Source organism: Gopherus evgoodei, chromosome 12 (assembly GCF_007399415.2).
Source record: "Gopherus evgoodei ecotype Sinaloan lineage chromosome 12, rGopEvg1_v1.p, whole genome shotgun sequence".
In the NCBI taxonomy this organism is placed as follows: Eukaryota; Metazoa; Chordata; order Testudines; family Testudinidae; genus Gopherus; species Gopherus evgoodei.
In genome coordinates this window covers 14,414,431-14,431,629 of record NC_044333.1, presented here as the reverse complement: position 1 = coordinate 14,431,629, position 17,199 = coordinate 14,414,431, and the positions used below count along the sequence as shown (strand labels likewise).

The window sequence follows — 17,199 nt, the reverse complement described above, 5'->3', positions numbered from 1 at the left end:
TCTTAGTAAAAGCCATTTTACATAAGAGTATATATTTTTAATTACTATTTACCAATCTTTAGTGTGTGCTAATAGGTGAGTTTAATGTATGTGGTGAAATTGGTATTGTTCCAATTCCTCTAGATCATTGAACCCCTCCAATTTTGCACATGACTGTGCATGGTGTAACCCATCACTAACTTCAGTAGGGCTCTATGTGGAGGTGAGAGTGTGCCCAAATATAGTCAACTGCAGGATCCGGGCCTGAATTTGCAGAGTAGACAGAAAAGAAAGTGGTATTCTCCAAGCTTTACACAGTCTCAAAGAAAATGAATTTACTTGCCTTGTGTAAGGCTATTAATTCCTTTTCAGGATTTAAATGAACATTCCTGAGATCCCAATTGTATGTTAAAAAAGTTTACACGTATTACTAACAACTTTTGTGTTTTATTGACATAACTAAAAAAAAAAAATAGATTTCATTTTCATCATTTATGGTCTTTCTTTTTGCATAAGCCTCGTCTTAGACTAAACTGTTTCTGATTGTTGTGTGCTATTTCCAGCATTACAAAGGCCATTTTTTTACTTCCCGAAAAAGGGATTTTTTTCATTTAAAAATAGTAATTAAATTTACATTAATATTTGGTTTTATAGTTTTTTCAAAATTGTAAACATTTAAATGTTATATGCAAAAGATATATTTTTAAATTGACTTGTGTCCTATTTTACTTTTTCATAGTGTGTAAAGAGGGTTTGAGAAGATTTCCCCCTCACCTTTCTGTTTATTTCATTTTCAAAATTATAAGTGAAACTAAACTGAGCAGTTCTAGATCTCAGACCTCCAAAGAAATAATAATCTGATGGCCTATGAAGTTATCAGTAATTCACTGATGTATTTTATTTGTTGCGATATGTAAGATATGAACTCACCCTTAACTATGGAGTCAGGACCAGTGCCTACATAATATGAGTGATCATTTTATTTGTACATAAATAATTATTCCAAGAGCAAATACATAATATTTTTATTAAAGGTGCTCTGAGATATGAACTATATGGCAGTCTTAGCAAAATAAGTAATCCAGGATTCTGATCTAGGCCACAGTGTTGAAAGTAGTTCATTTGGGCTCTTCCCAGGTGGAACCCATGCCTGAACAGAGCCGATTGAACAACTTGCAGTGTTGGGGCCTGTAGTAGGAAGGATGTAATATCAATGGAACTGTTACAGGGTAATACAGTAACTCCTCACTTAATGTCTTCCCAGTTAATGTTGTTTCGTTGTTGTGTTGCTGTTCAGTTAGAGGACATGGTCATTTAAAGTTGTTTGGCAGCCACCTGCTTTGTCCACTGCTTGCAGAAAGAGCAGCCCACTGGAGCTAGCTGGTGGGGACTTGAAGCCAGGGTGGACCAGCAGCCTGCCCATCAGCTCCGCACTCCCCTAAGTTCCCTGTGCTGCTGCCACCCAGCAGGCTATCAACTGCTGGGCAGTTCTGCTGTCCCTCCCCCCACTGCCATGTGCTGCTCCTACCCTCTGCCTTGGAGCTGCTCCCAGGAGCTTCCTGCTTGCTGTGCGAGGGGGAGAAGAGCGGTGCTAATGTCAAGGTGTCTCCCTCCCCGCTTCCCCTCACTCCTTTACCCCATCTCCACAGAGCGGGGCAGGGGCGGGGTTGGAATGACAGCTCTCAGGATGGCGAGAGCTTGCTGGCAGCAGCTGCTGTCTCAACTTGCTGCTCTACTTTAAAAGGCAGTGTACAAAGGATATGTCCACACTACCCGCCGATTCGGCGGGTAGCAATAGATCTATCGAGGATCAATATATTGCATCTCATCTAGATGCGATAAATTGATCCCCGAACGCGCTTGCTGTCGACTCTGGAACTCCACCAGGGCGAGAGGCGGAAGCGGAGTCGACGGGGGAGCCATGGCTGTCGATCCCGCGCCTTGAGGACAGGCGATAAGTTGAAATAAGATGGGTCGACTTCAGCTACGCTATTCTCGTAGCTGAAGTTGTGTATCTTACATCGACCCCGCCACCCAGTGTAGACCAGGCCTAGAGTGGGGTCAGCATACTTAAAGGGGCAATACGCGTGTCTCTCTCTCTCTCTCTCTCTCTCTCTCACACGCATATTGTGTCTCCCACGCAGTCTCTCTCTGCCATGCTGTCTCCCCTCCCTCCATTCATGCTGCTTTGTAGAGTGTGAAGCTACATTAACAACAATGTGTTAACCCTTGAGGGCTCAGCCGAGTGCTAGTTCATCATTTAGCAGTAAGGCATTCCCTGGGAAATATCCAACCCTCTTCCACCCTCTGACTTCACTACCTCAACCAAGCTTCACAATCATCATTGCTGTGTACTGTATTGTTTGTTTAAAACTTACTTTGTATGTGTATGCGTGTATATGTGTGTGTGTGTGTGTGTATATATATATATATATATAATAAAATATTAAAAAAATCTTTTGTCTGGTGGAAAAAAGTCCCTGGAACCTACCCCTCCACTCCCCCATTTACATGAATTCTTATGGGGAAATTGGATTCACCTAACATAGTTGTGCTTAAAGTAGCATTTTTCAGAAACATAACTATAATGTTAAGCAAGGAGTTACTGTACCCTTTTTGCTTCTGTATAAAGATAAAGGTTTTTCAGAATATAAAAGTATAAAGTAAACATTTGTTTTCAAAACCAAAACATTGATCCAAAACAGGAAAACCATGTTGTTTTAACTTTCTTTTAGACAAGTCTGTTTAAAATGTTTTATGTTGTATTGATGGGTACAAAGTGTATGACTGAGATTTGTTGTAATAGGGTGTGATAGTGATCGTTGCTCATTGTACTGTTTGAGCTATTGTATTCTGCCTTTCTGTAGAACTGACTTATATATTGCTAAAATTATAGGGTTTTTTAATGTTGATTTTTTATGAATACATTGAATCTGAGTGGCTGATGTGCAATTTTCACAATTTACTAGTGCATAATGGTATCCCATCCATTAGGTTCCATTTTGTGGACAGTTAAGAGAACCTTTTGACTTTTGTTCAGATAAGAGTGTACTATTATCTAAACGCTTCTATTTGATAGGACACTTAATGATTGGAAAGCAATTCAAATTGGTTAGAAATTTATTGTTCATGAAACAACACAGCATTATTGAAAATGGACAATTATTCATTTAGTATTAATTATAGAATTGCACAATCATAGTGAGTCTCTGGTAAGATGAAGAGGATTTATATCTCAAGATTTAAAGCACTACTGGATAATATTTCCGTAGCATAACTGGCAACTTGAGAATGAAAAATGATAAGATTCAAGATAATGTGAGTAACTGTTATGTTTGTTAATAAATCTCTAGGGACGTATCATTCGAGGTACTTACCGGTTCCAAGCTATTATCACGACTTTTGAAATGATTCTTGGTGGCTGTCCAGAACTCAATGCAATTGAATGGCGATGTGTTATTATTGATGAAGCACACAGGCTGAAGAATAAAAATTGCAAACTCCTGGAGGGACTCAAACTCATGAATCTTGTGAGTGGCTGCATTTCATTTACTTGATTTAATGAGATTTCTTTCCTGTTAGGGAGAATACTACAATAAGTTATAAGCCTGTTTAATTGTTAGACTTAGAGAGAGTGTTTTTATATGAGGACAGTCTATGAAACTTCTATTATTCCACTACTGATAGTTTTCACAGCTTAAGGTATACAATTTTCAGAAACCTTTTCAGTGTATTTTTGTGGGATTGAAATGCAACTTGCATAAACTGTAAGCAGAATCCTTTTTTACTAGAGCTGTTTCTGATAGCCTACTTTATTTTGAATGAGAGTTTTAACTGCAGTCATATTTCTCATTTATATACTATTTTTCAACTTCTTTGTATTCACAAATATTGATACCTTTAAAAGGAATTGGATGATGATTGCTTATATGTTTGCAGCTTACTTGCTTAAGATTTAAGGGTTATCAAACCTTATGCCTGAGGCCATTGCCTGGTCTCCTGCAAGGTTCTAAAAGGAATTTATTGCCACTCGTGTATTATAATGCACAAATGACTAGATGCATTATGGGTTTTTTGAGTTTATAATGTTTTACTTTAGGAAGCATTAGATATTGCTTGCCGTCGGAAGCACAGTACTAGACTAAATGTATCAATTGTCTAATTTGATATTCAAATTTCTACTATAAACTTCAGTAATTATTGAGAGAGAAGTGTGTGTGAATATTAGAGGGAAATAAAGTGTATAACCATTTCTTTATTACTTGGCTGTAACAAGAGTTTTTTGATCACAGATTAATAATGTAGTTTGAAATTTATTTAAATAGTATGTTAGCCATGGACCATTGGGCACATAATATTAATAAAGTTTAGAGAAATCCTGGCTCTCCAATAGTTTGCTTACTGATGCTCTTTCTTTTGGTTTATAAACCATCAGATCTGTAGTGCTTGTGTACTGAAATCAGTTAGATGTTAGTGCTCAGAAATTAAAAAAAAACCTTTTTGCTAACTGCGCACATAAGAATTTCATGTGACATCGGTGTCTTTATATAGGAGCACAAAGTGCTGTTGACAGGCACACCACTGCAGAACACAGTAGAAGAACTGTTTAGCCTCCTTCATTTTCTTGAACCTTTGCGTTTTCCTGCTGAATCTTCATTTATGCAGGAATTTGGGGACCTTAAAACGGAGGAGCAGGTACTATATATAAATGACTTCTTAACTTTCTACTTGCAAAAAAGCAATTTGGGTGAATAATTTGAGGATGTTTTTTGTTTTGTTTTTCTCTTTAATACTATGGTTTGTAAATGGATTGTATTTAAATGCTTTCTTCCTCCACTGCCCTTTCAGTCAGTGCCTGAGTAATCTACATGACTAACTTACTATCAGCCGTCACACAAATCAACTCTTCAGATAGATATGTAATTTCACTTCATGACGCAAGACGGTAAAGAGGGGGCTTGCCCTCTCAAATTTTTAAGCAAGCCAAGAAAGTGTGCTCGGCATCATAAATTTGATGTACAGAACAAACATTTCTAAATGAAATATAACTTGTAAACTTTTGGTATTTATTTGATGTTAAATAACTCATTTTTTCCTATTAAATAACAAATTATGTGCCTATGATGAATAAAGGAGTGAGATTAATGGAAATCCAAGTTCTTCCTTTTTGAGGCCAAGTAGTCTGCTAACAAATGCTAAAAGCTTCCTTTCTGTAATCAGAAAAATTACTTTGGTAACTTGTCTCTGATAGTGAGACTATGTCCCTTTCAGGCAAATATTTCACGTAAATCTGGCAAATAGGTACTATAGATTGTAAAATGTTAAATTAAGCTTCTTTTTTTACCTTTGCATACATTCCAGTTTTTTATGTGTGTGTGTGTGTGTGTGTGTATATATATATATTATTCAGGTGCAAAAGTTACAAGCTATCCTGAAACCAATGATGCTGAGACGGTTGAAGGAAGATGTAGAGAAAAAGTTAGCTCCCAAGGAAGAAACTATAATTGAAGTAGAACTAACTAATATCCAGAAGAAATATTATCGGGCAATTTTGGAGAAGAACTTTGCATTCTTGTCAAAAGGAGCTGGCCAAGCTAATGTACCCAATCTAGTTAACACTATGATGGAACTCAGAAAGTGCTGCAACCACCCTTATCTTATCAAAGGTAAAATGTTATAAATTAAAAGACTGACTTTTTCAGTTGATATACTTCCATCCTTGAGGTCACAGTTCAGGGCAACTGCACCTGTACTTCCCCTCTATAGTCTAGCACCCTCTCTTAATTTTCTGGCTTCCCAGTATTGCCTATCTTAGCAGAGACATGTGTCTTCTCCCTCCTGACCATGACATTTCCAGGCTGCACAGCTCCCTGCCTAGCCTGGGAATTCCCCAGCAAAATCAGACTGCCTAAGCAGGCCTGCTTTTCTTTTTTCCACAGAGCAAGTAAACAGTGTAGTTGCCACAGTTCAGTTACCACATGGCTCTTTCTAAGCAAGTATATTTATTCTTAAGGTAAAAGCATTGTAGAGAAAATATATTTCAAACAATAAAAATACATGCTAATAAGCTTACCAGAGATCACCTCAACTCCAACAAGGACTCTGGCCAGTGAACAGTCCTTCAGACCCCACTAAGGGGTTTTTCTGGGGTTACAAGTTCATAACTTCTTTTTCTCAGAACAAGATCACTTGTTAATCTGAGAGTTACTTCTTTACATAGTTGTTGGGTCTCTGATCTGTCCTCATGTAACGGGGTCAACAGACAAAAGTTTTTTTCTTCGTGTAGGTGAAGCTTCAAAGGCAGAGTTCTTGCATAAGCAGAGTAGGTGCATTTGCTTGCCCCATCTCCTAGAGATTTTCTGGGAAACCTACTTAAACTAACAGTTCATTCTTGTCTAAGCCCATTGTTGAAAAGAGTCCTTTGATGCACATAGCACTTCCCAAGGTTTACATTAGTCGTGTCTCCTAGACTAGTTACATATGATCCTGCAATAACACACAACCATTTGTACTTCTAATACAGTGAGCTCCTAAAATACTTAAACTCAATTCAATAAGGTTTAACTTAATTCAGTAGGGTTCAGGATATAGCAGGAAATTGCTATTCCTATCACATTTGGTCGAATGGTTTAAGTATTTTTTTTCTTCAAATCTTATCACATTTTGATAAAAACCGTAATATTTGGTCTTGCTTTGAAATGTACCCTGATAAAATTAAAAGTAAAACATTATTTAAAGTTGTGCTGTAGCTGCAGATTTACATGTGGTTTGAACTTCTAGATTTAAACAGTATGCACATAATATTCTGAGAATATTTTCCAAAATGGAATTTTGATTGCAGATGTTACATCTCTTTAAAATTTAGCCATACTGAGAGAGAATAGACATTTTACTTCTAAACTTTGAGTGGTGCTTGCAACAGAATATGTAATGTACCTTAATGTACCAGCAGTGTCCCTCTGCCATGTACATTGGCCAAACCGGCCAGTCTCTACATAAAAGAATAAATGGACACAAATCAGCCGTCAAAAATTATAACATTTAAAAACAAGTCAGAGAACACTTCAGTCTCCCACGTCACTCGATTACAGACCTAAAAGTCACAATATTACAATAAAAAACTTCAAAAACAGACTCCAACGAGAGACTGCTGAATTTGAATTAATTTGCAAAATGGACACCATTAAATTAGGCTTAAATAAAGACTGGGAGTGGATGGGTCATTACACAAAGTAAAACTATTTCCCCATGTTTATTCCCCCCACACACACACTTCTTGTCAACTGCTGCAAATGGACCATTTTGATTACCACATTTTTTTCTTTCCTGCTGGTAATAGCTCACCTTAACTGATCACTCTTGTTAAGAGTGTGTATGGTGGCACCCATTGTTTCATGTTCTCTGTGTTTTTATATATATATATATATATATATATATATATATATATATGTATCTTCCTACTGTATTTTCCACTGCATGCATCCATTGAAATGGGCTGTAGCCCACGAAAGCTTATGCGTGAATAAATTTGTTAGTCTCTAAGGTGCCACAAGTACTCCTGTTCTTAATGGTCATGTGGTTTGTATTCCTATTCGTGAATCTCTTCAGTTAATTATTTTCTGTACTCGTAAGAAAATACACTCTGTACGCTCAAAGCCAGTTCTACAGTAAGTGAAGGAAAGGTATTTAAAATGTTTTTATATTTCCAGTTTCCTCAAATCCAGTTTCAAGTATCAGAATAGCATAGTTTGGGTTCTTTTTTAGTTTGTTACAACATACTTTGAAAAAAATATCATTATCCTCCCTCCCCGCCCCCCACAAGAAATTTCATAGAATCGTAGAATAGTAGGACTGGAAGGGACTTAACAAGAAGGTTTTCCTAATGTCCCACCTAAACTGCCCTTGCTGCAATTTAAGCCCATTGCTTCTTGCCCTATCCTCGGACATTAAGGAGAACAATTTTTCTTGCTCCTTATAACAGCCTTTTATGTACTTGAAAATGGATTATCACTCTTCCCTTCTCCAAACTGAACCAACCCAGTTTTTTCAGTCTTCACTCATAGGTCATGTTTTATAGCTCTTTAATCATTTTTGTTGCTCTTCTCTGGACTTTCTTCAATTTGTCCACGTCATTCCTGAAATGTGATGCCTACAACTGGATACAATATTGCTGTTGAGGCCTAATCAGCGTAAAGCAGAGCGGAAGAATTACTTCTCATATCATTTTTACAACACTTCCACAATGATGTTTGCTTTTTTTGCAACAGCGTTACACTGTTGACTCTCATTTACCTTGTGATCCACTATGACCCTTCTGCAGTCCTCCTTTCTAGGCAGTCATTTCCCATTTTGTATGTGTGCAATTGATTGTTTCTTCCTAAGTGGAGGACTTTGCATTTGTCCTTATTGAATTTCATCTTATTTACTTCAGCCCATTTCTTCAGTTTGTCCAGATTATTTTGAATTTTAATCCTATCTCCCAAGGTACTTGCCACCTCATCCAGCTTAGTATTGTCCGCAGACTTTATAAGTGTACTCTCTATGCCATTATCTAAATCATTGTTGTTGAAAATATTGAACAGACCTGGACCCAGAATTGATCCCTTGTCTTCAAGTAGTGTCTCTATGGGTGCGCCTCTTCAGATGCACTCATATACCTCTCGAGCCCTTGATCAGAGATTTTCAGTTAGCAGTGTCCTTTCGACTCCATGCCTCCTTGGGGCGGATACCTCCTCATGCTGGATACAAAAGCTGTGGCGGGGGGGCTCTTCGTGCTAGATGCCGAGGCTATTCAGGGGTGAGCAGATGAACCATCCTCAGTTCCTTCTCAACCGCCTCAGCCTGAGATGGAGCTCTAGCATGTCCATCTTGAGTGTGCCTTGGCTTTTCTAATATTTCTGTACTGGTTAAAATAAGTTTTTATAGTTAATTTTTAGTTAATATAGTTATATTTAATTAGATAAGTAGTGAGAGGATTGTTTTACTTTGCTCTTTCCCCTTGGGGAGGCTTATTCTTTTCCTAGTAGGGCATGCCTGGCTCACCATCTTTTAAAGATTACCTCTCCTGTCAAGAAGCTATATCTGTGAACAATGGCCACTCTGTGTCCCTTGCTTGGGGAAGTCCCACGTCTTACAGAAGTGCAACTTCTGCCTGGCCCTCAAGTCCAGGGCAAGGAAGAATAGGGAGATGAAACTTAGATGGCTGATGATGGAATGCTCCTTTTGGCTAGTTTCTGAGTTAGGTCAGGAAACACACACACCACCCCCCTCCCTGGTACATTTGTCTCCAGACACAACCAGTGCCTCTTCTACCTCTGTGCAGTCTTCCACTAAAAGAGAGAAGACTTTGGAGGCTTCGTAAAAGAGGAGCGCAAACTCTCTCCTTAAGGAATCAGCTCTGAAAAAATCCAGGCCTCCAGCAAGATCTACTGTCTCTGAAGCCTCAGTCTCTTCACTCAATACCATTGATTCAAAGGTCTCTCCCAGTACCAGTCGGGTCGTAAAGTCTAGGAGCACGGAGAAGAGAGATGGCTCCAACAGGGCTTGGTACCTTCTCTCAACAAAGAGAGCAAGCATAGACACTCTGGACTGGCACTGTTGAGTTCAGCCCAGATGTTGGTACCACTGTATGAGGCACCCCTGGCACCAAGCAAGCAACAATATCAGATACCATCAGCATCAACTTCAGTATGCCCACCATCATCGGTACCCTTGGATTTGGCAGTTGTGGCCTTGGCTACTGCTTCAGTACCAATCCTCTGTTTGGTACCACAGGAGTTCAGATATACTAAGGACCTCTTGATAATGGATGAACTGGAGTCCCCACTCCTCATTGGTACTGAATGTCTCTTTGTACCAAACCCTGACTCTGGACTACCACCCTCGGTATTTCAGGGCTCTCTGCTTTTTTTCTGCAGTTGCCCCTCCTTTGGATGAGATGGAGGAGGATGAGGGAGGCTTCCAGTTGGTCTTCTCTGTTTCTGATCAGGGTTCTGCATCATATCCCTTCAGGAAACCACACTCTGAAAGTTATTTGGAAGATTGGCTTCATTATCAAGGTGGGGAACCAACCTTGTATACCATTTCCATTTCTGTATGACCCACCCCTATTGCCATACTGGGGCACTGGGCGGTCTATCAACAGATCACCAGTGTCTCATAGGAAGGCCAGAGTTGTACAGCCCTCTCCTCCTCAACCTGCTCCTCCACAGGAACAGATGTTTGAGGAGCAGGGAGCTAGAGCAGTTAAGAACCTTCAGGAACCTATTTCATCCTCGTCTCTGGGTGAGGTGGTTATGCCTCCACCACAATCCATGGCTGATGATTTTTGGCAATTTCAAGACCTCACAAAGACATAGCTGACACTCTTCAAATTCCTCTTGAAGAGCTCAAGAATTCATAGCACAAGCTGTTTGATGTCTTGCAGTGAGCAACATCTTCCAAGGTGGTGTTGCCCATCAATGAGGGCTGCTAGATCTGGCTAAGATGGTGTGGCAGACTCCTGACATCCACATGTTAGCAGGTGGACAAGAGGTGGTATGTTCTCCTTAAGTATTTGGATCTTTTGTTCTCCTGCTCTCCACCTAACTCCCTAATGGTGGGGATGCAGTAAATGAGCTGGGGAGGCAGCACTTCTCTAAGTCTACCCCATGTGACAAGGACTAGAAAAGGCTGGATCTCTTTGTGTGAAAGTCCTGTTCGTCAGCAACCTTGCAGTTCAGGATCATGAATTAGAAGCGGTCATGGCCAAATATAATTTTACAAATTATAACAGATTAACAGCTTTTATTGAACATCTGCCTCAAGAACATAGGGAGCAATTCCAGTCCATCATCTCTGAGGACCGATTGGTGGCCGGAACTGCTCTTCAAGCGTCCTTAAGTGCTGTGGATACTGCTGCCGGTGTCTGTCTCCATGGCAGTGGTTATGTGCAGGGTATCATGGTTCCATATTTTGAGGTTTCTGAGAGAAGTACAGAAAACCCTGGAGGACTTTTCCTTCAGTGGTCATAAACTGTTCTTAGAAAACATGAGTCATTGCAGAATCTAAAGGACTGCTGGGTTACTTTACAATCCCTGGACAAATATACATCTACAAATAATAAAGGGCTTAATAGGTCGCAGACTACCCAAAGATCGCATCCTGCTCAGTTTTCCAGATTCCGTAAATTCATCGAACCACCCAGAAAGAGAGACAGATTTCAGAGAAAGAGGGATGCCCAACTACTCTCTGTGACCACCTATCCACAGTTTGAATCCTCCTGCACCTCTAGCTATGCCAGTTAGCCCACCTCTCCCACTTTGGAGACTGCCTTGCTGGTGAAGATCAATCTTAGATCTAAGACTTCTAAACAAATTTGTAAAGTCTGAGAAGTTCAGGATGATAACTCTGGCAGCTATAATTCTTTCACGAGAGAAAGGGGATTGGTTTTTGGCCCTTGACCTACAAGATGCCTATTTTCATATAAAGATTCACTCATTGCACAGGAAATATCAACGTTTCACTGTAGGCCGAGATCATTTTGAATACTGAGTGCTGCCCTTTCCTCGGTCTCATTGGTGTTCTCAAAAGTCCTGGCAGTAGTGGCCGCTTTCCTCCAACAAGAAGCAGTCCTCGTCTTCTTGTACCTTCGCAACCATTCCTACGAAGCAGTGCTATCTTCCATCTAGATGGCCCTTGCTGTGTACCAGGAATTGGGTCTGCAGCTTAATGTAAAAAAAAAAAAAGTCCATATTAACCCCTGTACAGAAGATACAGTTTATAGGGGCATATTTGGATTTGTTGACAGCCATAGACTACCTTGCTTAATCAGATTCGTAACCTTGTCAGGTCTGGAATGAGCAATTCAGGGGACCGTTGAACCACAATAGGAATTCAGTTCCTGGGACATATGGCAACTTGTACTTTTGGATCAATCATGCAGGCCTTCTGCTTCCAGGGTTGGCTCAGAATGACCGATGTTCCAGTGAGAGACCCAATGGATAGACAGGTGACGGTTTCTCTATATGTGAGAAACTCCTTAGACTGGTGGAAGGATGAACTCAATGTATTTGCGGGCGTCCCTTTCTATCGCCCAGCCCCTTGAGTGTCTGATGCATCACTGTTGGAATGGGGAACTCACCTCAATTTGTTGGAGCTCAGGGCTGTCAGGAATGCTTTCCTTCATTTCCTGCTCCTCATCAGGGCAAATCAATTAGGATCACAGGAGACAACATATCCTGCATGTTCTATATCAACAAGCTTGGGGAGCAAGATCCTCCTTCAGCATGCCAAACCCATGAAGCTATGGAATTGGTACATAGCTCATCAGATCCAAATTTCAGATCTACCCCCCAGGTATTCAGAACAACACAGCTGATGTCCTCAGCAGACACTTCTCACAGAATTATAAATGGGAACTAGACACCCAGTTTCTCCTCCTCATATTCATAAGATGGGGACTACCAGAAGTGTATCTCTTCACGACCTATAGGAACAGGAAGTGTTCTCTTTTCTGCTCAAGAGGGGATCTGGGCCACCACTTCTTGGAAGAAGAGTCTGTTCTGTGCATTTCCTCCAAAGCTGCTGATACTAAGGGTGATGAAAATGATCAGACAGGACACAAACAGAGTTATCCTTACGGTGGTGACCTGGCTGAGACAAATTTGGTACCTGTTTCACCTGTGTATCCAACTATTGTTTGAACTTCCGTCCATTCCTCATCTCCTGCTATAGGATATGGATCGTGTGTTTCATCCCAGCCTAGCAATTCTCTGCCTCAAGGTGTGGCTCTGCAATGGTTCATGGGGTTAGAATCCTCCTGCTCTACAGAAGTACAATGTGTTACTGAATAATAGAAAGAGATCAACCGGCACTACTTACCTGCAGAAATGGAAGAGATTCTTCCATTGGTGGTGGTGTTGTTGCCTCCTGCCTGATTCAGTGCCACTTTCAGTCATCCTGGATTATCTGTAGGATCTAAAGAAAGGAGGGTTATAAATTAGTCTGATTAAGGTCCATCTGGCCACAATATCAGCCTTCCATCCTCTGGTAGAAGGATTCTCTGTATTTGCTCATCCAGTATTGTGTAGGTTTATTAAGGGTTTGGGGAATCTCTGTCCGCAGACTAGAAACCCTGGTTTAACCTGGGACCTCAACCTTGTACTCAGTGACCTTATAACCCTCCATTTGAACCACCTGTTCTCTGTTGTATTTATCTATGAAGTTGGCCTTTTTAGTAACTATCATGTAGGCTGTTGGATCAGGGAGATTGGAGCCTTGATGGCAGAACTCCCCCTTATAGTGTTATTTAAGGACAAGGTGTCTTTACATCCATACCCTAAATTCTTACCTAAGGTTCTATCAGAGTTCCACCATAATCAGTCCATTCATTTTCCAGTGTTTTTCCCAAAGCCACATAGTTCTCTACATGTATTTTGTTTACATGCCCTAGCTGTTAGAAGGGTGTTGGCCTTCTGCTTAGATAGGATGAAGAAATTTTTAGGAAGTCACATAGGCTCTTCATTTCCTTTGCAGATAGATCAACAGGTCCTTTATGTCTGCTCAGAGACTTTTGAGATGTATCTCTGGATGTATTATTGCTTTTTATGATGTTTTGAGTGCTCATTCCCTCCCAAAGGGTGTTAGCATATTCAGCCGGATCTTAAGCACGATCTGCAGCATTATAAAAGAATGTACTAGTATCTGAAATGTATGGAGCCGCTACATGGGTTTCAGTACATACGTTTTCAAAACATTATGCCTTGATCCATTCCACCAGATCTGGCACTTGATTCTGCAGTACTGTCTTCAGTCCTGAACTATTCTGAAGCTGCCTCCTCCATCTGAGAATATTGCCCCAAGTCACCTGAGGCGGAGCACTCATCAGAACGCTATTCGAAGAAGAAGTTGTTATTCGGTTTGTGTACTAATTGTGTTTCTTTAAGATGTGTCCACCTATGGGTGCTCCACTACCAGCCCTCCTTTGCCGTCGGCTTTGGACTGTTTCTTATGGGTAGTTTGGGTGGACAGAGAATTGAGGGTGGTTTCCCACATGCTAGATAGCCTTGGTATCTGCCAAGAGGAGGCACAGGGCCCATGCATGGTCTGAACGGACAAAGCTAACTGAAAATTTCCAATCAAGGGTTTGAGAGGTGCATATGCACCTGAAATGGAGCACTCATAGGAAGACACATCTCAAAGAACCTCAGTTACTCCACAAGGCGAGTAATTTCTTCTTTTCCATGGTCTCCTGATTTTTAAAAAACAAAATTGTTAGCTACCAGTGGCTTTGTTTTAATCGGTAATTACGATTGCATTGGTTATGAATGTTGTAGCTGTAAACCTATAGTGTGAAAAGCTAGTTTTGTGTTAATACAACGTTTCTGAAACCTTCAGATTTCCTATGGGAGGAGACCAACTGCTGTTCCTTAAATTCCATTGTCTGAAACTGTGTGCCCAAATGTTTTCTATTTTTGTCAGAACTAACTTTAAAATGAATGAGTCCATTCAGCCCAAGTGTAACTTATTTGAAATCTGTAGCCATCAGAGGAGGTACATAAAATGTGAATTTGGCCTGAAGAATTTAGAGCCACTCAGAAAGATAAATTGACAGGTGTGATTATGTGCTCTGTTTCTTTAAGCTGTGTTTGTGTCGTCTTGATTTTGGACTGTTCTGAAGGCCAATGTGACCCCTCCCCTCAGCTTAGACAGCCAATCCCTGGCTACGTATGGGTGTCTCCTCTCCTAGAATTTCTGCAGCACACATCTCCTGACCCCAAATATGCCCTTAAAGCCCCCAGCATTCCTCCTCCAACAGGGTTTTCATGGCAGCCTTACTAGGGTTGCCAACTGTTTAATTGCACAAACTCAAACACACCTGCCCCGCTGCTTCCCCAAGGCCATGTCCCTGTCCCACTCCTTCCCCAAGGCCACCCGCCCACTCACTCCATCCCCCTCCCTCCATTGCTCACTCCCCGCCCCCACTTTCACTGGACTGGAGAAGGGGAGTGAGCTGTGGGAGGGGGTGCAGGCTCTTGGCTGGGGGGGGTGGGGCCGAGGGGTTTGCAGTGTGGGAAGGGGCTCCAGGCTGAGCTTGGAGCAGGGGGTTGGGATGTAGAAGGGGGTGCAGGATATGTGCTCTGGGAGGGAGTTTGGGTGCGGGAGAAGGCTCAGGGTTGGGGCAGGGGGTTGGGATGTGGGAGGGAGTTCGGGGTGTGGGTTCCAAGCTGGTAACCAAGCTATGTGATCATTAACTTGTTGTGTGGGTAAAAAAAAAACCACATCCATTTCTTTTGAGAGTAGTCATACATTTTTATTATTTGACAGGTGCTGAAGAGAAAATCCTTGGGGAGTTTAGGGAAACATATATCCCAGCTGCTCCTGATTTTCATCTACAAGCAATGATCCAGTCTGCTGGTAAATTGGTCCTCATTGATAAACTTCTTCCAAAAATGAAAGCAGGAGGCCATAAGGTGCTTATCTTCTCTCAAATGGTGCGCTGTCTTGACATCCTTGAGGACTACCTTATACATAAAAGGTAGAATGCTACATATTTCATAAACTCTTTGTGCTGTTCCCAACAGGGATATCTTTTTGATAAATGATTGCAACCTACTGAAATAAAAATAAACAAAGTTGGTACCATTCTTATATAGACGTTGCATTTCATATATTTAATAACCTTTATGATGCCAATTTTATTTAGGACCATAGTTGTATGTTGGTTTTTTCCATGCCTGCTGTACAAATTAGCAATTACTCACAACTAGGAATTCAGTATCTTGTGTCAGTATCTTGATTTCAATTCACATGACTTTGTGATATTGTTTAAAAATGTGTATAAAAAGATGTTTATTGTTCTGTAAGCAGCATCTGAACAGGTTGACTCTTTTGAATGCCATAGAGGTATGAACTTGTTTGGCTTTGCTCTTTGGTTAGAATTGTCAGAATTAATACATGACAAAATGCATGACACGGGGAGCGTGGCTGACTGACAAAATGCCTGTGGATTATCTGCTGTGCCATTTTATGTCTGATCAGCAAGGGGGAAAAAATGCTTGTGAAGCTTTCTATTGACAATTAAATACAAATTTTGCAGCTTACTCCACTTACCACGTGCAGAGAAATGTTTCTACTGTTTAAGGGGTGGGAGTAAAGCACATATATTTTGATACTACATCAAGAGTACAAGAGTCTTTGTAATTATAAAAGTTAAGAAAGCAGCAATAATTTAACTAGGTTTAGGTTTAAGGAAAACATAATTTCACTGGTGCCTCTTTAAAGACTTTTTTTGGGGGGTGTGGTGACTTTATTCTTGTTCCAGTTTGCTTGGTCTTGAGAGATTGATGGAACAAAATTATTAGTTTAATAGAAATCGATCCTATTACAGTTAGGCTAATATTCAACACTTTGCAAAAAAAAAAAAAAAAGTAAGCTAATCAAATATAAACTAATCTAAAATGTAAAGAGAGACTAATTTATTTTTAGAAGGAATACTTGTTCACAATCCAAATACTGGTTTGTCAAATGACAGTTATCTAAACATTGCTTTGTACTGATTACCCAATAATCCCATATGTGATGAGACAATTTAGCATATTACAATCCGAAATCAAAGTATGTTATAATTTTCACTCACTTTGTGAGCCCTGTTAAACACTTGAAATGTGGTAGACGGCTCCAGCGGGAGGGGGGAGCACATGCATGTAAATTTGGGGATGGAGCCCCACTGCTTCCTATTGGCCAGCCAGAGGAAGATGAGAGCTGACTAACTCCTTGTCCTCCCCCTATTAATTTAAACTTCTGCCTGCATCTTTTGGAGCCTCCTGTCCCGTTTCGCTGCTCTACCCTCCGTCCCTGTAATTGTAGCATAGGATCTATGTTTTTAGGATGATCACGTTTCGGTGTGAAGGGAGTTTTTCCTGTTGAGGCCAAATTGTCAGAGGCCTGATGGTTTTTTTCACCTTCCTTGCAGCATCATGGAGATACAGTTTAATTAAATAGACACAAGACTTAGAAATCAATACTAGTCATTTGTAGGAATGTTTAATTTGTCGCAACTTGCGACCAGTATCCGGTATGGCTAAAGGCCAAATGGCCAGCTCCCACAAGTAAAAGAGACATGAAATTTCATTGGTGGAGCTTAGGCCTATGGGAGAAGGAAAGACATGAAGGCTTTGCAGACCGAGATTTCACTTTTGATACCATCTCTGGGAGTATGAGAGATGATTCAGAAGTGTG

At 40.5% G+C, this 17,199-nt stretch overlaps 1 protein-coding gene across 13 annotated transcripts in view; it reads left to right on the top strand.

The window, feature by feature from the left end:
- CHD9 (chromodomain helicase DNA binding protein 9) overlaps nt 1–17,199 on the top strand; it is a 204,044-nt gene that overhangs the window by 121,723 nt on the left and 65,122 nt on the right. For all 13 annotated transcript variants that reach the window (XM_030581909.1, XM_030581904.1, XM_030581914.1 and 10 more), the window contains 4 exons: nt 3,333–3,509; nt 4,531–4,674; nt 5,390–5,645; nt 15,286–15,496. In XM_030581909.1, the coding sequence (XP_030437769.1) occupies nt 3,333–3,509; nt 4,531–4,674; nt 5,390–5,645; nt 15,286–15,496 (788 nt within the window). The remainder of the gene's footprint in view (nt 1–3,332; nt 3,510–4,530; nt 4,675–5,389; nt 5,646–15,285; nt 15,497–17,199) is intronic.